Source organism: Channa argus, chromosome 11 (genome assembly GCF_033026475.1).
Source record: "Channa argus isolate prfri chromosome 11, Channa argus male v1.0, whole genome shotgun sequence".
NCBI lineage: Eukaryota > Metazoa > Chordata > Actinopteri > Anabantiformes > Channidae > Channa > Channa argus.
This window is the reverse complement of record NC_090207.1, coordinates 16,556,387-16,576,814: the sequence shown is the minus strand read 5'-3', so window position 1 is coordinate 16,576,814 and position 20,428 is coordinate 16,556,387. Positions and strand designations below refer to the sequence as shown.

Below are 20,428 nucleotides of genomic sequence, written 5' to 3'. Positions count from 1 at the left end.
TCGCTTGATCTGCACCATGTGGAAGAAAAGTGACTTGTAATGCAACTGTAATGTAATTTGCGAAGCAGTAATATACACTTCGGAGCATAACGTTAAATGTTTTTCTATTGTCACATAATATATTCTCATATTGTCACAGCCTTAAATTAAGGTATTAATTAGCACAGTGGCCGAGTGGTTGGCCCTCTTGCCTAACAGCAAGACAGACCTATTTTTAAAAATAAACTGCAGTAAACTAAAGATGTAATTGAAACAAAAGTCAGTACAACCTTTAATAATGAAATTCCTTTTTTTTTGTATATTGTATATCTGCCTTTGTTTTTGATGACATGTTTTGATTCATTGAATATTTCTGTAATACTACACAGCAGTCTATAATTTTGTATGTAAATTTTTCTTTAATTATTTTTAGTTCCTGCTAACTTTGGGACATCAGCAGATAACCTTGGGCTAAAACCATAAACTCAAAGCAAGGTGATATAAAATGGCCTATTGATTATCTGGTATTGATGTCTGGTATATTGGTAGCTTATTTTGCAAAAGACATGAGACATGTTAAATGAGGAAAAATGCCTTGTCTTATGGAGTATCATGTTGAACCTGCACTAATATAAGCTGCACTCTCTTCGAATTACTTTTAAAACTTTGCTGAGCAAACTTTTTCTGCCAACTCCTGTACAGCTGAGGGAAATTCATCATTATCAGCCAGTGGATCAAAAATGCAGAGGGGGCGAAAATGACAGATACAGCAAAAGTAAAGAAGGGAAAGGTGGGTGGAGAAGATGTGGGGAGTGAGGATACAGCCAGACAATGAGCAATGGTGAAGAGTGTTACGATGTGTGTGTGTGTGTGTGTGTGTGTGTGTGTGGGTGTTCAGGGTGTGTGTGTGTGTGAGTGTGTGACTAAGAGAGAGAGGTAGAGAGAGAGAAACCTGGATAGAGAGGTCCTTGAAGTAGACCCTGGGAGCCAGGGACCAGCTGGACTCTGACTACTGCCTGCTGATTCTGCCTGCCCTCCCGATCCCTCCTTTTCACAAACTCTCACCATCTGACACTTTCATTTCCTTTCTCTCCATACTTCTTTACTTTCTTCTCATTCTATTCTTACATTTGAACTTTCACTACAACCTAACTGAACTAACCATGTACCTTTTTCAGTTTAAAATGACCCATCTGAGACCAGCAAATAATACATTTACTATAGTAAAGTGCCTTAATATCTAAACCTATCTCAACCATTGCAAGTGTAAGATTTCCACTGATCATACCCGATAGTTGTAAAATAAACTCAAATGATCAGATACAGCACTTATTAGCTGATGAACTTAGAACTCTTGCTTTACAGGCTATCCACCCCAGGGAGGTCAAAAACTGTCACTGATTTCTATCCCCCTGTTTAAGCTGCATGGCCCATTAAAGCAAAGTGCCACCACGCTTACACACACAAAGAACCTAACCCTGGTAACACATCCAGGTAACACAGCTGAATTTGACCTCTTTGTGGCAGCAGCTAATGTGTTACAACAGTCCTTTGGCCCATACCTCCAATTTGCTATGCCTGACCACACTGTCTATTAGCTACTGTTCTATTGCCACACAGTAATAATGCGCCTCTCTCAATAGCAAAGATATTGAGAGGTGCAGTATTTACAAGGATGGTTGTAAATGAATGGATGAATCAATGCCATTAAACTTCCCTATATTAAAATATTTTTTACTCCTAGCTGACAAAGGTCTCCAGATGACATCACTTGGAGACACCTTCAGTTCAGATTATGTCATCTTGTTTCTTATACTAAGGAATTCACAGTCATGGTTAACCTGCTTTTCCAGAGCTACCCCAAATGATATCATCTGAACTGCTAACGATGAAAAAACTCATCCGGTGATGTCGTCTGGAGGAGTTTAATGTACATTTACACCTAAATTAAAGCTATACAAAGCAAGTTGAAAATTGGTGAAGTTGCCCCTTTAACTACCAACTACAACTACAGATCATGCTGCTGTTCAGCAGGAAACAAGTTACTCTGCATCAAATGTACTTGTTTTGTTGTTCATTCATTACAGACTCTGACAACCATCTGAATCTTCCTTTCAATAATAATTACAAAGAAAAACATTCCACACTAATGGCTTCAGTGGATGTCAAGGTTATTCAAAGGACTGCAAAGTGCTGTTACTACTTACTAACTACACATCACCTTAGCATAAAGTTGAGCGAGTTAATGATTAAAATTAAACACTATTGCACAATAATTTTTTGAAGTGCATATTAGAAGAAGAAAGTTGTTTACACTCTGCCAGACTGCGATGGCATGGCATATTGGGGATGGTATGATGTGCCTATATACATATAATATACACATACACACATACATATTCACGATACAAATAAAAAAATAAAAATAAAGTATAACTGCATTGTTTGTGCCGTATTCCTTTTTCATGCCAGTGGTTTTGTTTTATGTCATAAAAAAATTTATGTGCAACGAAATGCACATAGGAATATTATTTCTCTCAAAAATCTTAAAAAATCTATCCATAAATTATTTATTATCTTAATCACTTATTCTGTTCAGGGTCACTGGATAATCTCAATCTCTTAGGTTAAAGCAATCTACTCTTTATTGAAAATGCCAACCTAAATAAAGGGTGTGTCAGTTACTGGTGATGAAAAACTGATCCAGTCCAGCTCCTGTTCCACTGCAAACAGTATCTGATAATTCATATACATAGGGAAAATGCTTGGCTACCAGCCGCAGATATGACTTTACTCAATGTCATGAATAAGAGAATGAGACCGAGTCCAACGGTGCTCAGCTACACTACAGGATAAAGCTTAGAAAGGATCAACTTTATGCAAATATCCACCGACTTATTCAACATTTAGTTTGCTCCTGTTGCGAATATTATTCAGGGGTCGAGAGGGCTAGTTAGCTCAAGTTAGCTGCTACATAATGACACATGGCTGAGTGAATGCAGTTTTAGTCCATACCATCTTGTTTCTGTGTGGAGAACTGTCTGAGAAAGGCTTGAAAGAGCAGTACTTTAAAATAATTGTTTGGCATTTTTCAAGCTCATAATTGAAACTGGAGTGATACAGAATGAGTGTGAAAATGAAAACCAGTTTATTGGTTAAAAGTTTTCCTGCTTGTCCCTGAGTGTTTTCAACTAAGTGGGACTTCATCTAAAAAAAAAAATGCACCTCAAAGTCAACATGAGATATGAAATATTAGCAGTCACACTAGCTAAATCCACATCTTACCAAAAGTCCACATTTTACAAAGTTATAGAGTTTAAAGGATATATTTTACTCTATAACTCCCCGATTTTCTTTACGTTCTGCAGCACAGGAATGTAAAAATTGTGCGTCAGTTTGTTGTTCCAGCAACTTTGCAGATTCAAAAGTTGGGAGTATTTTTGCAATTTGAGGTTATGGGACCCAAATAATTTACCACAAATCAATTCCAGTCTGCTTTTTATTTGTGCATATGAGCTTCGCTCCAGGGTTTCTTCAATTGTCATCCTGACACTGTGGATTTGTTACTGAATTGTGTTTGTTTGTATAGATGTTGTTTTAAAAAAAACAAGCAATAGTTGAAATTGTTTCACAGATTAACCCTGAGAGATCTTGAAATAAGCAAGTTGTGGCTGACAGCAATTGGACATAATATACTTTTTGTAGACTCTTATACTATTGTGGAGACACTTTTCTAGATGGTGCTGTGAGAAAAATAATCCAAGGACCATAAAAGGCCAACTAGAAAAACATATGGTCTCTGTTGTTTTTCCCCTAGCTTTCTAGAAACCAATGTTAGCATATATCATGGGTGCAAATTATGGTAACCAAATGAGATAGGGAAATTTGTTTTTTTGTTTCATTTTTTGATTTTTTTATTCTGCCCTTTTAATGTATGTACTGTGGTTTATGTAGTACATGTAGTGCATAGAGTAAAGTGTAGTCTTGTTCTAGCAAAAAACACAAAGACACTGCAGAAAGCTTTTAGTGAGCAAAATCCTTTCCATATGGATATTACTAAAAAAGTTCTAAGACCAGCTTAACAAAATCATGATCTATTCCTTTGATGGAGAAGGGAAAACAAAACAGGCACATGTTTGCAAAACCAACCATTTAGTCCTCGCTGGTAGAAAATGTTGTCTTCTGGAAGAAGCTTCAACAACTATTTTTTTTTTACCTCCATATAGTTGATTTTGTACTTAAAACAATATGCAATGCAGTGACTTTGGCAACTTCAGGCAACTTGTAATACGTTCAAAAACAAAGGACAGAATAAAAATGACAGAAAACAAAAGGGAACAATAAAGTTAGACTGATTTTTGTTCTTAACAAAATATACTAAAACGTCTAAAGACATAAAATCTATTCTTTAAAAACAATAGGCATGTACTTGAGGGGTATGTAGAAAGAGGAATAACACAGGTACATTCAGAATACTTTCCACTGAAACAAAAACAGTAAACCTTACAAACTACTATTACACTGGAAATTACAGATGTAGGAACAGTGCACAATTCACTAACAAAATTAGAAAAAAATGTCTCAGTGTGTATAGGCTATACACACCATTTCCTATATATGTATATATGTCATTAGGACTGGATACGTTCAGCCAGATAAGAAGAAAGCAAGGTAAGGTGGCAAGAAGTGAGGGGATTTTACTACCAGAGGGCAACACAGCAGATGTTGAGGACACCTACAAGAACCTTGTGATCCCACATGCAAATGGAAATGACGAAGATACTGCAAAGGCCAAATACTACAAAGGCCGAGTCCTGAGAAGTCAGCTGAATGCAGTCCGCCTTGAAGGCTATCAAGTCCGGGCTATCAACGCCCACACCCTGCCGAACATTAGATAACCCACCAGCATATTAAGCTGGACAAAAGGAAAGAGAGAGGACACTGACATCAAGACAAGAAAGCTCCTTACAATACATGGAGGGTTTCACCCCACATCCAGCATCCTGAGGCTGTAAACTAAGTGGAAGAAACGGGGATGTGTGTAAAGAAGAACGCAATTCTCTGATAAGGCGGGAGAATAAAAAGTAAAAGTAGCAAAGAGAATAAGACAAATCACTTCAAGGGTCTAAACTTGGTCACTGGATTTTCTAAAAAATGATCTTAAACACACAGGTAGAAGAAAATAGAACTACTAAGAGGAGGGGAGGTAAAGAAAGGTAGTGCTATGGGATGAGAAATTACAACTGATGAAGCAATGCATATGAAGTTATAGAGCAAAATGGTGGGTGGAGTTACAGCCTCTACACCCAACTGACCTGTTTAAGCAAGAAAATAATCAGTGAGGGGAAAAAAGATTAAGTCCCTGAGAACAAGAGCAGTTTTCACACTCTAGCACACAAAGCAAAGGACCGGATCAGAGATAAGAGGGTTGGCCACATTGTACTGCCCCACTTAAATCTTACTTTCAATTCACTAAATGTGTTATTTGACTTGGCACAAGGAGCTAGTGTGTCCCATGGAGCAGCAGGGAGTCTTACCAGGACTTTGCCAAGTTTTCTACAGCCCTGCTGAACAGCCTTCACTTTTGCTAGTTAGTGACCTTAAACTAAGTGGGTGGTTTCGCCTCAGTGTTGGACCAGGGGAAGAAGTCGGGAGCAGAGGGAGGGGTGAGGGAAAAAAAGAATAAGCCTAACCTTTAATGATGGAAGTTCAGCCCTTAATTCACTCAATATGAGCCCTAAATGACACTGAGAAGGTAAAACAAAATATAAAAAATATAAAAGAAAAAATAGGGAGGGAAAAAATAGGGAAAACCTCACTGATTGGGTTAAGCAACAAACCTATTATTTCAGTTTTTTTTTTTTAAACAAATCAACTGTTATTATGTTAACCTGTCAACTGAAATTACCTTCTAACTCATATATTATATACTTGGATACAGCTGATGTCACATTTGGTTTTGAGATATGCAAACAATTACTACAACTACTTTATCTTAATAGAAAGTTGTGTCCAAGTTGTGTTCTTCTTTTTCTTTTACTCTAAATTTCATCATAACTTTCCGCAAATAAAAGATCACATGCTGTTTTTCACAGCATTGTTTAGCTTATGGTGAGTACTAGACAAAACACTATTAGCCAATTAAACTTGAAATTACATTACTACATTAATGGCAGTATTTGTGCACAGCCTTTGCCAAGGATTTTGGCCACTATGTTTGGGGAGTCCAGAGTCAGGGGAGGACAACTCATGACAACCCTAAAAAGGCACCATCCATGGTTGCCAAGATGATAAACTTGTAGGGAGGAGCCCAGACATCCAGCTCAATGAAACACTCATCTTAAAAAAATGGTCTAACACACAGGAATTTGAAAGATGAGGCACAAACCACCCTTCCAATGGCCCACATTGTGAAAATAAGAGAAGCCAGACAGAGAAGGCAAGAGATGTTCTGAGGAGGACAGGAAGAGAGGATGAGGAATTATGCCAGGGTCTGGATATTCATTTTGAGTTTGGAGTTAGAGAAATGGTGTCTGGCAGCGTACACAGGGTCAAGCCCTGTGGGCCTGGAGCTCAAGCAGCCATCTTGGCACTGACTCCTTCAGTGCAGCGAGGGGGGGTCTCCCCTACAAGGTACATCAGTCTGCGGGGACTCACCATTTCCTTTCCCACTGCTGCACTAATGCAACTTCTATTTTTCTTTTGTACAGTTTATCTTTAATCAGTAATATATTGCTTTTCGACAAGCAGTGTAAACATCCACATAATTTGGAGCAGAAAGTATTACTTCCTGTAGTTATATTTACTATTAGGATGATGTTACTCAGAAGGGAATTAGAAATCAAGCCATCAGATGGTGTATGCTATCTCCCCACAAGGACAAAGAGCTCCTTTCCCTTCTTTGCTTTTCTTCTTGTGGATATTTTTGGATTGCAAGATCAACTCTGGATTCAGTAATTTTCAATAGACAAGGGAATTCAAATTTTCTTTGTGACATACTATGTTGTTTCTTTGTCTCTTTCTGGTCTTCACATATCACATACTAACAAAGTGCAATCTCCCTCTACAGGGCCCCCTATGTGGGAAAACCAGAAACGCAATGAAAGTCATATAGTGATCCAGGTTATACGCTGGCCAATTGGGGTCATTTATGAAGAAAAAAGCTTTGGTCAAATTTGATCCCTGTGTGCGATGGAAAACCCTCTGACAATTCCCTCCCATCTATTTCGCTGAGGTATTTGAAAAGACTGAGCATCAGAATAACTAATAGCTAGTACAGATGTTTAGAGGTCCACAACAAGGCAACAACACATTAAAACAAATACGATATGTAAATAAGAGTAAGAGAGAGACTAGGGAGAGAGTCCGAATGACGTGTGGGAAGATTGAAGAATGACCTTCGTGCCTTCAAAACCCAGTTAGATGTGATAAATTGAGAAAACCAGTGGCTGATCAGAGAGAAAGAGACAGTAAATAAAGCCCATCTGGAATTGGTTTTGTCTCTCTTCTGTACAAGCTGAAACCCAATGCTTATATCAGATCTGAATACTTTGCAGCAATAATAGCTGAATATTCATTTTAGTGTGAGCGGAAGACAAACATTCCCATCCTTAATGACATCTCCTGGGAGGAAGTTCATTACACAAGGTTGTTATGCAACAAAACCCTGTCACTTTGAGAGGTCAGAGGAGGTTCACACAACTAACATTAGCACACAACCCACCAGCACTAGGTTAGTGACACTTGCTGCAAGAAGTGAAGAACGGGGATAAAATTAACACTATTTCTCTAGGTAGACGTAAGGTCAGAAGAGGTAGGTCAAATTCTGTAGTCAAAAATTCACCTCTTACCTGAAGATACATTTGCGTGTTTTGAGTTTACCAATGGACACAACAAAAGGTTTTGTTTTAAGTAAAAATCTAAGGCACTGACGTTTTATGTTTTCAAGCAATTAATGCAATGACTAAAAGCCCTTTTTTAAATTGGCTTTCTGAAGGTAAGCCCTTGCCTTGTTCTCGTTTTGTTTTGATCTTTTGTTTATTCAGAGCAATTATCATCTTTGACGCATGTCTATGCCACAAGATTTTACAGAAAACACACTAGATATTAAAAAAGACTTGGTTTATAAGGAAATAAATAACAAAGAAAATAGGCAAGAAATTTTTATAATGGATATTTCACACAGTAACAGGCAGGTGTACTGTATGCACATATTCGGGGATGGAAGGTGTATGCGTGTGTATGTTTCAGTGTGTGTCTGGGAAAACACTGTGGCTGTTGTTACGCACTGTTCTGTGCACTGATTGATGGTTGCTGTCCATGTAGGCCTACATTTTTGAGTGGATTGGAGTCACAGCACATGAGCAAACACAAGATGGAAGACTTTGGAACTCTCCACTACAAAGAATAGCAAGACTTTCTGCACCACATACACACATTGCTGTGAAACACACACTCGCACACACACCACACCCACAGACCCACTTCCCCACCTCCAGCGCTTGAAGATCTACCTGCCAGCTGCTGCCAGTCGCAGGGAAAGATGGGCTTTGTTGGTTTTGTGAAGCCCACCGACAAGACCCCCCTGGAGACTGCAGGTCTCCAGCAGCACAAGCCTCAGCCTTATCCACTCCGCCGCACAGGCAATCTGTTTTCTATATTACTAGCCTGTATCACTGTACTATGCACTATAGAACAGCAATTGAGCAGGAAATTAAGTTAGGGGATCGGTATTTGGCGGAGGAGAACGAGCTAGTGTGGTCTTCCCTCTCCACATACAAGGATCATTAAATATCACACAAGTTTCTTGATAAATTTCCTCTTTTCCTCTCTCTGCTGTTCACATCTCTTCATGCCTCTCTTTCTCTTCTCTCTGCCTTTCTGTTGCCTTTTTTATTTCTCAATTTCCCTCTCATCATCTGCCCGGTTCTTTCTAGTCTTGCCGTATTTGTAGTGCGTATGAAACAAAACATCCTAATGGATGTTTGAACAGCTTGAGATGTGTCAGACTGGGAACTACCTCCCTGTGACAGGGAGCTCTGGCAGGGAATTGAGACCATTACAAGGGGAAAATAGAGGACATATTTCTTTCTTTTCCTCTTTGTTTATATCTTTTCCTCTCTCTGGGTCCTTCTCTATAGCCCCCCTTCCTTGTCTGTCTATTTGCTCTCATTATTTCTCTGTACATACAACAGAGGACAGAATATAAGCTTTTTTGGATTAGGTAGCTAAATGTGGGCTAACTGTCCCCCCCCCCCCCCAACAGTCCTGACCATCTCACTCTTTTCCCTTTACTATTATTGACCACTATTTTCACTGTAACTTGTGGGAAAAGTGGGAAAAGGAAGGGCAAGTTAGGTCATACGCCACAATTCCAAACTTTTATGCTGCAGTAGTGGTGAGATCAATACACATTATTGTGGACATTCACACCAGTTTTTGTACTTCTGTATAACAAATTTTTATTTTCTAGCACTTAACAGACTTTTTTTTTGTTTCTTTCATTAACTTCTTAATCATAAACCTCATTATCAAGCTAATAATTAACTTATATTTTAAATTACTTTTAGGTTAATTTTGGGTATTCAAATGCCCCAGATCTCAAGTTATTAATGAAATCTATATTCATAGAAAACTTTGATTCAATTGTGTCCTCTTCGCACTTTTGAGAAAATCTTTACTTGGCACATGAGAAGACTTGGAAAGGACCTGGACAGCAGCACTATCTCGAGATAAAATTATATTAAAATTGGGTAATATGTTTTGAGAGTTACAATTAAAAACTTTCCTCATGAGTTGAGATGTGACTCATATAGAAACAATTTAAATGACTGACATTTGACTTTCTTGCTAAGAACTGTGTTTTGGCATTAACCTGAAAATCAGACACGGGCTTTCCTGGATCAATCCAGACAGGCAGTAGCAGACACAAAAGCACAGTCACAACTGCTACAAACACCATCATTTTTTGCCCTATGATTGTGTAACAATGAACAGCTATACTAATACACTGTCAAATGTAATATTTTAATATCAATATATTTTAATATCTATAAATAACGAGATAAATATATATGACTCTGGACGTATATTTATGACCATCATTGGCCACACAGAAAATACACAGTATTAAAGGCCTTTGCACTGGTCAGTTTAGTAGGAGGCAGTCAGGGAGATAAGGCACCAAACAGGTCTAAATCCCTCCTGAAGTGGTCTTGATGGACAGACAGACCACCATTAACAATGCGGTAGCTTGTGAGAGCACAAGCTGATGGAAAGATACCCTGGCATTTGCTGTGTTAAGAAGTGGCCCTTAAAGATTTCACACTTCCAATTTCTTTGAATTATCTGCCATCTCCAACCTGTCACTCAGCCTGACAATCTCAGATTCTTGCTCACTGAGGCACCAGGCTGGTTATTGACAAAGCAATCTGCTGTGATACAGCAAAGCCTGATAAAGCATTAGTCAAACGACACAATGTACAACTCCAGATTCACCTCAGTCATGGATGAATGCTCATATTCTCTGTAAGCCAGTTTTACCTTCAAATACATTTTGTTCATGTGTAGTAAAATACACTAGTATTCACACAATGTATTAATTATAGCTTTAGTACAATACTGTGGTGTTCTCAGGACTGTCAAACATAACACTGGACTTCAGTTTGCCTTGGGGATTTTGCAGTATCATAAAACAATGATTTGGTGTAAATTCAAATGTGGTGATGTCACCATTTGCAAGACCATAGAATAAAGAGCAGAACAGATTTATTAAGGTCGAACTAAGACAGTGATGAGAACAAATGCTGTTTTGACATTGAACAGACGGCTTATCAGATGTTTACTGGTTTGATTCGTTCGCTGCTTCAGACAGGCCATGATAGAAATATCACAACATCTCGATTATCCTCAGCATTCAGTACACAGTGCACTGCCTGTGCTTTCTATGAATTATTAAAAGTAGACAGATTACGCTGCAAGGCTGGAAGTCTGGAGGCATGCTACAGATGCTGCTGAGCAAAACAGTAACATCAGAAGTGTTTTTTTATTTTTTATTTTTACAGCGAAAGGGGCTGAATCAGATTAGAGTGGGTGGTTATTTTCAAAGGCGTATTTGTACATAGGTAAGAAATAATAGGTGGAGTTTGGACATGTGTGTAAAACTATAACACATGAGCGTGTTAAAAAGGTTGAAGGGAGGGTGAAGGGCATAGTGTCAGGGCTTGTTTGACATGTGGCCTGGTGGGTTGGCTGGATGGCTGGTTTGCTGTCTAGATGGCTGGTTGGGTGCAGCCCAGCTCAAGCTTGGCATCTCCCTCTCTTTCTCTCTCTCTCTCTCTCTCTCTCTCTCTCTCTCTCTCTCTCTCTCTTTCCCAGGAGTGATCGGCTGAGACATTAAGACAGGCGTTTTAATTAACTGTGCCACTCTTCCACCTGCTGCCCTCAATATGCTCTGGCCCAGCCAAGCTGTCTCTCATACCACTGACTCTCTTGCACTCTTTTTGCTCTATATTTCCAGTCTCTATCATTTGTCTACATCCATTCCTTTTCTCTCCCTTTCGACTTTACATGCCCCCCCGCCATTCTATCTCTTGTGCATCCCTATGCCATTTGACCCTTATAAATGAAAACGCACACCAACAGATAAGGCGATTTCATGGGACTCGTGACAGAATTACCCAATTTCCTTTTTGAACTTGGACAGAATTAATTTCTACATGTGTCCTGTTCTACTGACCCTCTAACTACCCCCCCCCCCCCCCCCATCCCACTACCCATCTTACACACACACACACACACACACACACACACAAACACTTGCTCACACACACACTAATGCTTCTCAAATCTATCTGGTAATTCTGTTCTGCCCAACACTCATCAGGCTATTCATTAAGGCCTGATTGGAGATGGATATTTCTGTTCCCTCATGGCAGAATGAAACTAGGGATCAAACTGGAGACTTTGCAAAATTTAGAAGAGCAAATGCAACACAGAGCAGTGTTGTGTGTGTCTGAACATTTAGATATGTCTGTGGGCATAGTGTATGTAGTCATAATTGTTGGTATTAATATGTGTAAAATGTATGCCTGACCGTTTAAGAATCTTATTGAGTGCTGTTACTCCTATAGTTTAGTCATTTAGATCATAAATTGAGAATCAATTTGAACAGAATGGAGCTACAAATGATCTACTTTTAGCACTCCTCTTAAATTGCATTACGCTTTTAATGGGGCTAATAATGTACAGCATTAGCAACACAGGAAAACGACTCTACAAAGTGTTGTATTAAGAGGATTAATGTCTTCCGTTCAGAATTAAAACCAGATCTTTGAGATAGAGTTAAAATTAACAAATGGCCCAGCACTGTCTGCATGATGGGGCCTTAGTTGCAGCAGCACTAAAGTAAGAAGACAGCAACTGGGGCCAATATATCAGCCCAGTAGACAGGGAGCATTCATTTTCTGTGTAAGGAGAAGTGACTTTGAAGTTCTCTGCAGTGAGGTGAAAGAGCAGCTGTGGCCTCAACCTCTGTGTTTATGTAGCCGCACTAGCCCTGGGAGAGCTCTTAATGAATGATGTGGATAGATGTACACCACTGCTAAAGGCACACACTCAACAGCTGTGTAAGGGCCAAGACACACACCAAAGCTTTAGGTATACTTTTTGATAAGGTCACAGACATGATGGCATGCATGCTATATGCAAACATGTACTATGAACTGAAAAAAACAAACAAACTAGTAGACAGAAGTAGCAATGGATTTAGTAAATGTAGTGTGAAACTGTGAATATATACTAAAGTTTGAAACTTAAGGAGGGACTAACCAGTTAAAAGCAGGCTATGCCAACATCCTCCAGCAATATCCGTCACTGGTGAGTGTGGCAGCGTGACTTCCTCTGGGAATAGGATGTTCCTTTTTATGTTCCCACATGCCCGTCCACAGCCCCACTGAAACAACCTGCCATCACCTGGATGTCATCAATGAGAGAATGAATAGTTTCACATAAAAAAAAAACAAAACACAGAAATACTCAGAAAAAAATCTCTGTACAAACGTATACACATTGTTTCAACACACCATTTAAAATTTGTGAGTTCTCATTTGCAGATTTACTGCATTCAGGTGTAATATAGTCAAATGAACATGTTTCGAACAGTTCTATGCAGTTCCTTTATTAATTGCAAAGTAGAGCAGGGCCCCTAACCCCCTGCAGCTCATGTTGCAGCTCTCTCCAGCACACCTCTAGGAGCATGTTGTCCTTGTTGTGCTACTGCTGGATGGGGCCTCTGGTGATAAATTATGAATGCAACGCAAAAGCTGTAAAATTTGTTGTATCTTCTATTATCTTCATGTTAAAGGCCACAAAAGCTCTTCAGTGAAGTCAGCCATTAAGAAATGACAGGTATTGCTATCAGGCTTCTTTATAGCCTATTACCTGCAATGACAGCAGCTGCTGCTGCACCACTGTACGGCCTATCACATTATTTGCAGCTAAAGTCAGCTACTGTGTCATTTCGCCTCATTTTCTTGACAGTGCTATCATAAATCCATTGGGCTGCAGGGGAAACTGTCGACTACCTCGATTATCTTCATAGCCTGAATGAATTCTGAAATGTATGTAACAGGCAATGACTGTTATGGATCAGGAGTCAGGGCCATATTCTTGCTACCGCTCTCTCTCCCTCCTTGTCTCTCTCTCAGGTGATGTGCCGATTGAGGGCTTGAGGGCTCTGATATTCACATAAAAATGAGTAAAATAGGAGAACATTGAAACATGCACTGACAGCTCATGACTAGTGACATCAGTTCCATTTCTTAAAGAGGGTGCACGGTCAATGATAGTTACTGTGAGCGGAGCTTATAAACAATTATAAATGGTTGCATTTTTAAAATACTTTAACCACTACTTAAGTAAATGCTGACTGAATGTGACCATTGCAGGCTTGTTCAGTGCATTCTGTACCTGTCAGAACAAGACTGTGGTTTGCCCCACAGGCAGCCTTTGACACGTGGTGCACACACTCCACAAAGCGTGGGACAACTGCATTTTCATTACAACCACTTCCAATTTGTCCATAATCATTCTGCCTGTAGGGATAAAAGTATAAACACATAATTAAAAACACAGTTACTTGCAGGCATCATGTTCATACACTTTTATCACATTCTAAATTATATACAAGACTCTTTCAAATCAAGAAAATACTGCACGTCACTCAATTGCTATAGGGTAAAATAAATAATCTAATCAATTAAAAATATTGCAGTGAGCGGGTTCCACTGGGGACTGAGGAACATATGTGTTTCCTCCCATTTCTACGAATCCTCTTTGTGACAATATAGAGACACAGCCCTATCAGAAGTGAAACACCTTACTAACTAATTAGACTCTCAGGCTGCAGTCTGACAAAATAAAAAGAGAAAAGTGCTTGAAGGAAGACTTGCTCTCCCGCAATTTGCATCTGCCACTTTTTACTGCATCTGTTCCAAGTGCCATTCAATGTTCTCTTCCTCCTTTTGTTGGAAAGTGTTGAGCCCAAACTATTTAAGCTCACCTCCTACCTACCCAGAGCTTTGTTCCTGCTCCTCTGCAGACCAGTAATGAGCCAACCACCACAAAACCGCTAGGAAATTAATGACTCATTACGGACGGGGCCTAGACCGCTCCAGAGCCTCTCCTCCCCCGCCCCGCCCATGCAATCCTCTCTCTCACCCCCTTTCTCTCTCTTACTCTCATCCCTTCAGCACATACAGAAAGACCCCAACACCTCCCTATCAATTAGAGCCCATTACAGGGCTCCCATGCTAGCAGGGAAAAGAAAGTGGGCCTTCACAGCTCAAGAGTGTGTGCAGGAGAGATTGGGAGAGTTGAATGAGGAGCCTTAAGGTGCTCCTTTCACACCCTTGCCCTTATCCATTATGCCAGTCTGTATAGCCCCAGAGGAGAAACGTGCAGCCCCCAAAAGACTTGGGGATGAAAATAAGACAAGGGAAAGACTCTTGGTCACACCTTTTCCCTTTTCCTTCTACTCCACCTTCAAATTATATCATAACTAGTTCTTTGAGAAGCAACATGGCTACTGTGCTCCTCCTTTAAATGAAGTGTTAGAAAAAGATAGTGAGACTGGAGTGGTATGTATTAATCAAACTGTCTGTGTGTATTAATGGATGAACAAACTGTGTCTGATATTAACAAGATAAAGCAAATGGTGGACAAGCACCTATACATGAAAATTCATGCAGTTATTGATTTATTTTAGTTTTACTCACTTACATCCTCCATTGCATTCCCTCAGGCAATACCTAGTTATTCATGGGACTGTTGGTCTTTGTTCAGAGCTAAAATTGCTGTTCTACATTCCCAGCATTTTACAATATCTTTTCTTTTTTCCCTGATAGGATATGGATCAGCTTTTCACTCAAGCATGGTATGCTCATTGGCTTTTGAAGAAATGGTGCATTTCAAGGCAATCCCTCTGAGAGTGAATGGGTGAGATCACATGGGTTTGACGTGGTTTCGAATGGCAAATCCTGCTGAAAGTGTCATTTCCAGTCAGAGACATCAATTTAGTGTGTGATACATGGCCCCAAGAGAGTCCGATAGCCTGGGAGATTCCTGACAAGAGCAAAGGGCCTGGGGATCAGCTCATGCTCACCTGGATAAGACAGGAATTTCACAAAGTGCTTCAAATACATGAAAACACAGTGGGAAAGAAAGACGAGAGGAAGAAACATCATAGAAAACTTTTTTTTTCAGAAGGCAGAGAGAATCAAAAAGGAAAAAGGCTAGTTTAACATGACTTCTTTTATGATGTATGATAAGCTTCTGTATAGCACATAGTAAACTATAATAATGCAATTAAACACGTATTCGTCAAATAAAGTTAAAAAAAAACAACCACTCTTTATTCATACCAAAAAACAAAAAGCAAACAAACAAAAAAAACTTCCACATCATAACTCTCAAATGCACTAAAACGGAAGACAACCCTTTGTCCTTTTTGACTTTGAAACTATGTACTATGTATGTAAATAGTAGATGTTTGCAATAGTAAAAATACACAAAATAGGACTTGATCAATTACTTCCATCTGGGGAGGACTGTCAAAGCCCATAAGTATGTTTGATAGGGAGATATAAAAACCACTGACATGCCCAAATTAAAAATCTAAATTACTGGCAGAACCATTTCTGGCCAAACACTTCGGTAACTGTAAAACAGTGTACATAGGCAGTGGCATTAACTCTAATATAAAGCCTCAATTAGCTTAAGTGAGAGCAAAATGGCTGATAATTATTGCACCAGCTCATTAGACTTGTTTTGACACTAAAACACTTAAATCACCCCAAAAGCATAAACACAAGCACAGATGTACATACACACATACAGATGTTGGAGTTTATTCTTATCATAATTAGGCAGATACTGTACAGGTTGGGTTTTACTTGTTTAGACAAAAAGCTAAACACTTCTAACTAGATTTAATAGGGGCTTAGCATTACATGGGCAATTTATTAATCAGTCTATGGATGGAGTTTAATGAACTGAAACCTGAACTGAAACATGAACTGAAAATAAAAACAGATGGCAATGGCATTGAGGAGGCATGTTATAGACAATTCCAACTTAGGACCATTTTATGACACTGGATACCAGAAATTGTTCCAACATAAATAATTTGGAATTGATGTCTGTATTATTGCCTCTTATCCTAAGACTGAAAACAAGAACAAACATAAGATTTATGTTGTAACTTGTTAAACCATGTTTTAGCTGAGTTAGATTAGAAAGTTACGACAGAAATCTTATGTTTGTTCTTGTTTTCAGTCTTAGGATAAGACTATTATTTAATTACGTATAATAATTATTTACGTTGGAAAACATAGCCTGAGTAAAGCAAATAGGGCAGTACAGTTGACTCAATTGATTTTGTGAAAATACCACCTGTGAAACAATGACAAGTACAATAGCAAAGGAATTGTCTGCTGAATCTGCTATACATCTTGGCTAATAATGATACAGACTCCTAAGGTATAAAATCCATGGGGCCGGCCATGAAAGTTTAAGATTCAATGTGGTAAAATACAATGTGCTGTAAAATATTAATGTGTGTGGTAAAATTATGCTGGTGGTAATATTTTAAATTGCTGCTATCTGTAAAAGAGGCATATCTGTATTTATTTACAAGCAGGAATAGTGGATGGGGGCTTTGTTTGAAGCCATGTTTATGAATATCTACTCAGGTTCCTAGGTAAGTGGCCATAAATCTGTGAGAGGATCTTTGTAAAGTTCCCTTGGAGGACATAACTTCAGGTCTAACTGCCTCCTTCCTTCACTTGACTTTTAAACATTTAGATGTAGCCTGGCCAACTGCATTTAGAGCGGCTTCTAAATTATGAAGGGTCCAAGTGTTAACCAATCCAAGTTGAAAAATTGTGGCAATAGATTTCTCTACGTTAGAACCAGAGGTGTGTTTGGCCCCTGATCTGGAGTGTTTATGAGTTCGGGGAATATGTGCACAACCTGCTATGTTCCAGATACTGACAATGAACTTAAAGGGCATCTTCTGCTGACTTAACAGGCATGATCCACACAATACATGCACATGCCTTTAAACATATTTAAGACCAAATACTGCTACACTAGATATTATTTTTCCTTGTATGCTATAAACATTTAACTTTTCACCCCAATCTTTTGATGGTAGCCTCAATGGCTCAGATGATGAAAAGTGTCAGCTACTTGAAGCCAAGAGCATATGTGCTAATGGGAGGACCGACGCTTCCTGTATGGTCAAAATTATCATATATGAAACTACTGTAGATCATATTACCTAAGCCTATCAAGACCAGCTGGAAGAGTTCTATGGATCCACAATGAATGAAGTCATTTCAGGTGACTCATTCACACCTCCTTTTTCCTTTCCTTCGGCGCATTATCTTTGGCATCTTTTTCTGTATTTATTTTGGTTCAGTGTTCTGATGATCAGTTCACAGGGATGGTTGCATAAGTTATGGAGCTGCAATTGGCTGGCCTAGTAACGACGGACACAAAGGTTGGTATCCTCCAGCTATCACGATCACATTCAAGCCAGGATTAAAAGAACTGATTTCCTTTCTGGCTGAGTTCAAAGGCCTCTGTCAAAGTGTTTCCCTGCTGAACTCTGGGCTGCACTTTAAATGCATAATGAGTAGTGATAAGTTTGAGCCCTATGAAAATACATTATTTTGATTTTCAGGTCCATGATGAAGGCAGGAACAGTTAATGTCACTGAGCACTAATACGTAAATGTTTGGAAAGCTGCATTGATACAACCATCCAATTCCAAGAAAATACCTTTCGCCGGAGCTAAACTGGAGACCACTGACAATCCTATTAAAGCCCATTCTCACTCTTTCACTCTGCTCTTTTTTTATTCTTCCTTCCCATTTTCATGTCTTTCTCATGAGTGTTTCTCCTGCTTTCTCTGGGCTAATCCTCACAGCTTCTTCATTTACGGCGACCTCAGGTATCTCCCTCTTACCATTTCTGTCCCTGAAACTGACTGACACTAGGTATCAGTTCACACTCTGAACACACAGAGAGAGGTGCTAAACAAGGACTTCAAGACATGTCAAAGCATACTTAAAGGCTTTTACAGTGATATAGTAGTTTAAACATGGCAGTGTGAACAGAGCAAGTTCCCTCAGTAACACAGGCATACTGTGTATTGTACACAATCAATTCTATTTTGTTCTGGCGACAAGAATAAATAAACTACAATAAATGGATTTAATAACATCAGATTCTGGGTTTGGATTTCAAATTCTCACAATCATACGCTTATTTTTAACTGCTAAAAAACCAAATATTTCCTCCTCCAAGATTTAAACATAATTTCTTTTTTTCTAAGAGAAAAGTGTTTGTAGTTACGGTGGTTATAGTGTGTTTCTGAGATCTAATGCAATTAGGCTATGTTCAGTGCTTAATCGGTCTTGATTACCTGTTGAACGCTGCAAATAGGCAGCCTCCTTGCTCTAGGGGATATGAAGGTTGAGTTGCACTAATTAAAAGTGATGAGGAAATGAAACAGTAAGAAGCTAAACAAAATACATAAATAAATATTTTAAAAATGTTATAATTGACGTGAAAAATAAATACACACCGGAAAAGAATCAACCTGTAATTCATTTGGTACGTTTTTAAAATAATTTCTTGTCTTATTTGACAAGTAATAAGAATAATTTATACAGCTACTGTCTGCACGATAAAAATATCTATTTCTCACATATTATACATACTGAGTACACCTGAGTACATACCTATGGGAATATGGGACCTAAGGACCTATGGGGAATGTTGCTGTAGGACTCTCGAGCCGTTTTCACAAATGGAAGCACGACATGATACAGAAAGTATGCTGTGGAAATCACAGTGTTTTGTTTACAGCACATCGAAGCAGCTCTAGTCGCCTGAGAGAAACGTCTTCAACACGCCCACTCGTTTGCTGTAAATTCTCTGGACAATTCACTGCTCTATTCACACATTGGACATAAGCTTATTCGGACATTAACCAGATTTTGTACTATGCAGCTTGCAGGATAAAGCCTGCATCTGATTAGGACATTTGCTTTTGTAACAACATGTGCCAAGTGTTGAAAATATTGTCCCATCTATAACTGCTGAAAATCGGTCTATGTCCCCAAACTTATCGCAATCACTGAGTGATTTTTTTCCCCTTCTCCTCCTCACATTTCCTGTTTTGTGACTGAAAATCATGTGGAGCCCAAAGCACTTTAAGCCAGTGTTTACAGTTAAGATCTGGCTGTTGTTTTCGAAGGAGCCGAGCTGTGATTTGCCTCTTCTTCTTCTTTTTTTTTTTTTAATTCATTTAGCTGTAAGGCAGAGTGTGATAAGACAGAACGAAGACTTCCCTCATAACGAGGCCCATGCCAAGTCTGACATAATCCAATCTGGTCCATTTTCATCAGCTTTTGTCTTGTGTTTTTTGCTTCTCTTTTGGACTTTCCTTTGGCTCCAACGATGGCTCAAAACCTGAAATGACACAATTCGGTCGCACTTGTATGGCGGTGAGGCTGCAATCCAAACGGCTTTTCTGCAGAGAAATCCTTGAAGACCCACACACATTTAAATCTGGCCCTGGGGGCAACAGGCTCTAAACCACCAAGATAAAAAACCATCCAGGCCAAAAGCAGAAATATATATTTTAAGGGAGGGCTTACCATGGCAACAAAAAGGCATGTCAAACTTGTGGAAATGAGGCATTCTGACTGAGGAGTAAACACAGACCAGTGTGCCCGTAGGAAAGCCTAGGAAAAGCTCTCCGCATATTAAAGGGCCCAGCCTCACACATGTATGCAACAGAAAGAGAGACAATGACGGTAATAACAGGCGAGGCGTCAGGGTGCTGAAAAGACGGTTAAACGGTCATTTACAAGAAGAA

At 39.1% G+C, this 20,428-nt stretch overlaps 1 protein-coding gene across 1 annotated transcript in view; it reads right to left on the bottom strand.

Annotated features, from left to right (window-relative positions):
• LOC137136751 (uncharacterized) overlaps positions 1-14,184 on the bottom strand; it is a 173,535-nt gene extending 159,351 nt beyond the window's left edge. The window contains exons 1-2 of the mRNA XM_067522428.1: positions 13,948-14,184; positions 12,808-12,951 (exon numbers count right to left, since the gene is read on the bottom strand). Of these exons, the coding sequence (XP_067378529.1) occupies positions 12,808-12,951; positions 13,948-14,098 (295 nt within the window). The 5' untranslated portion in view covers positions 14,099-14,184. The remainder of the gene's footprint in view (positions 1-12,807; positions 12,952-13,947) is intronic.
• Positions 14,185-20,428: the final 6,244 nt, after the last annotated feature.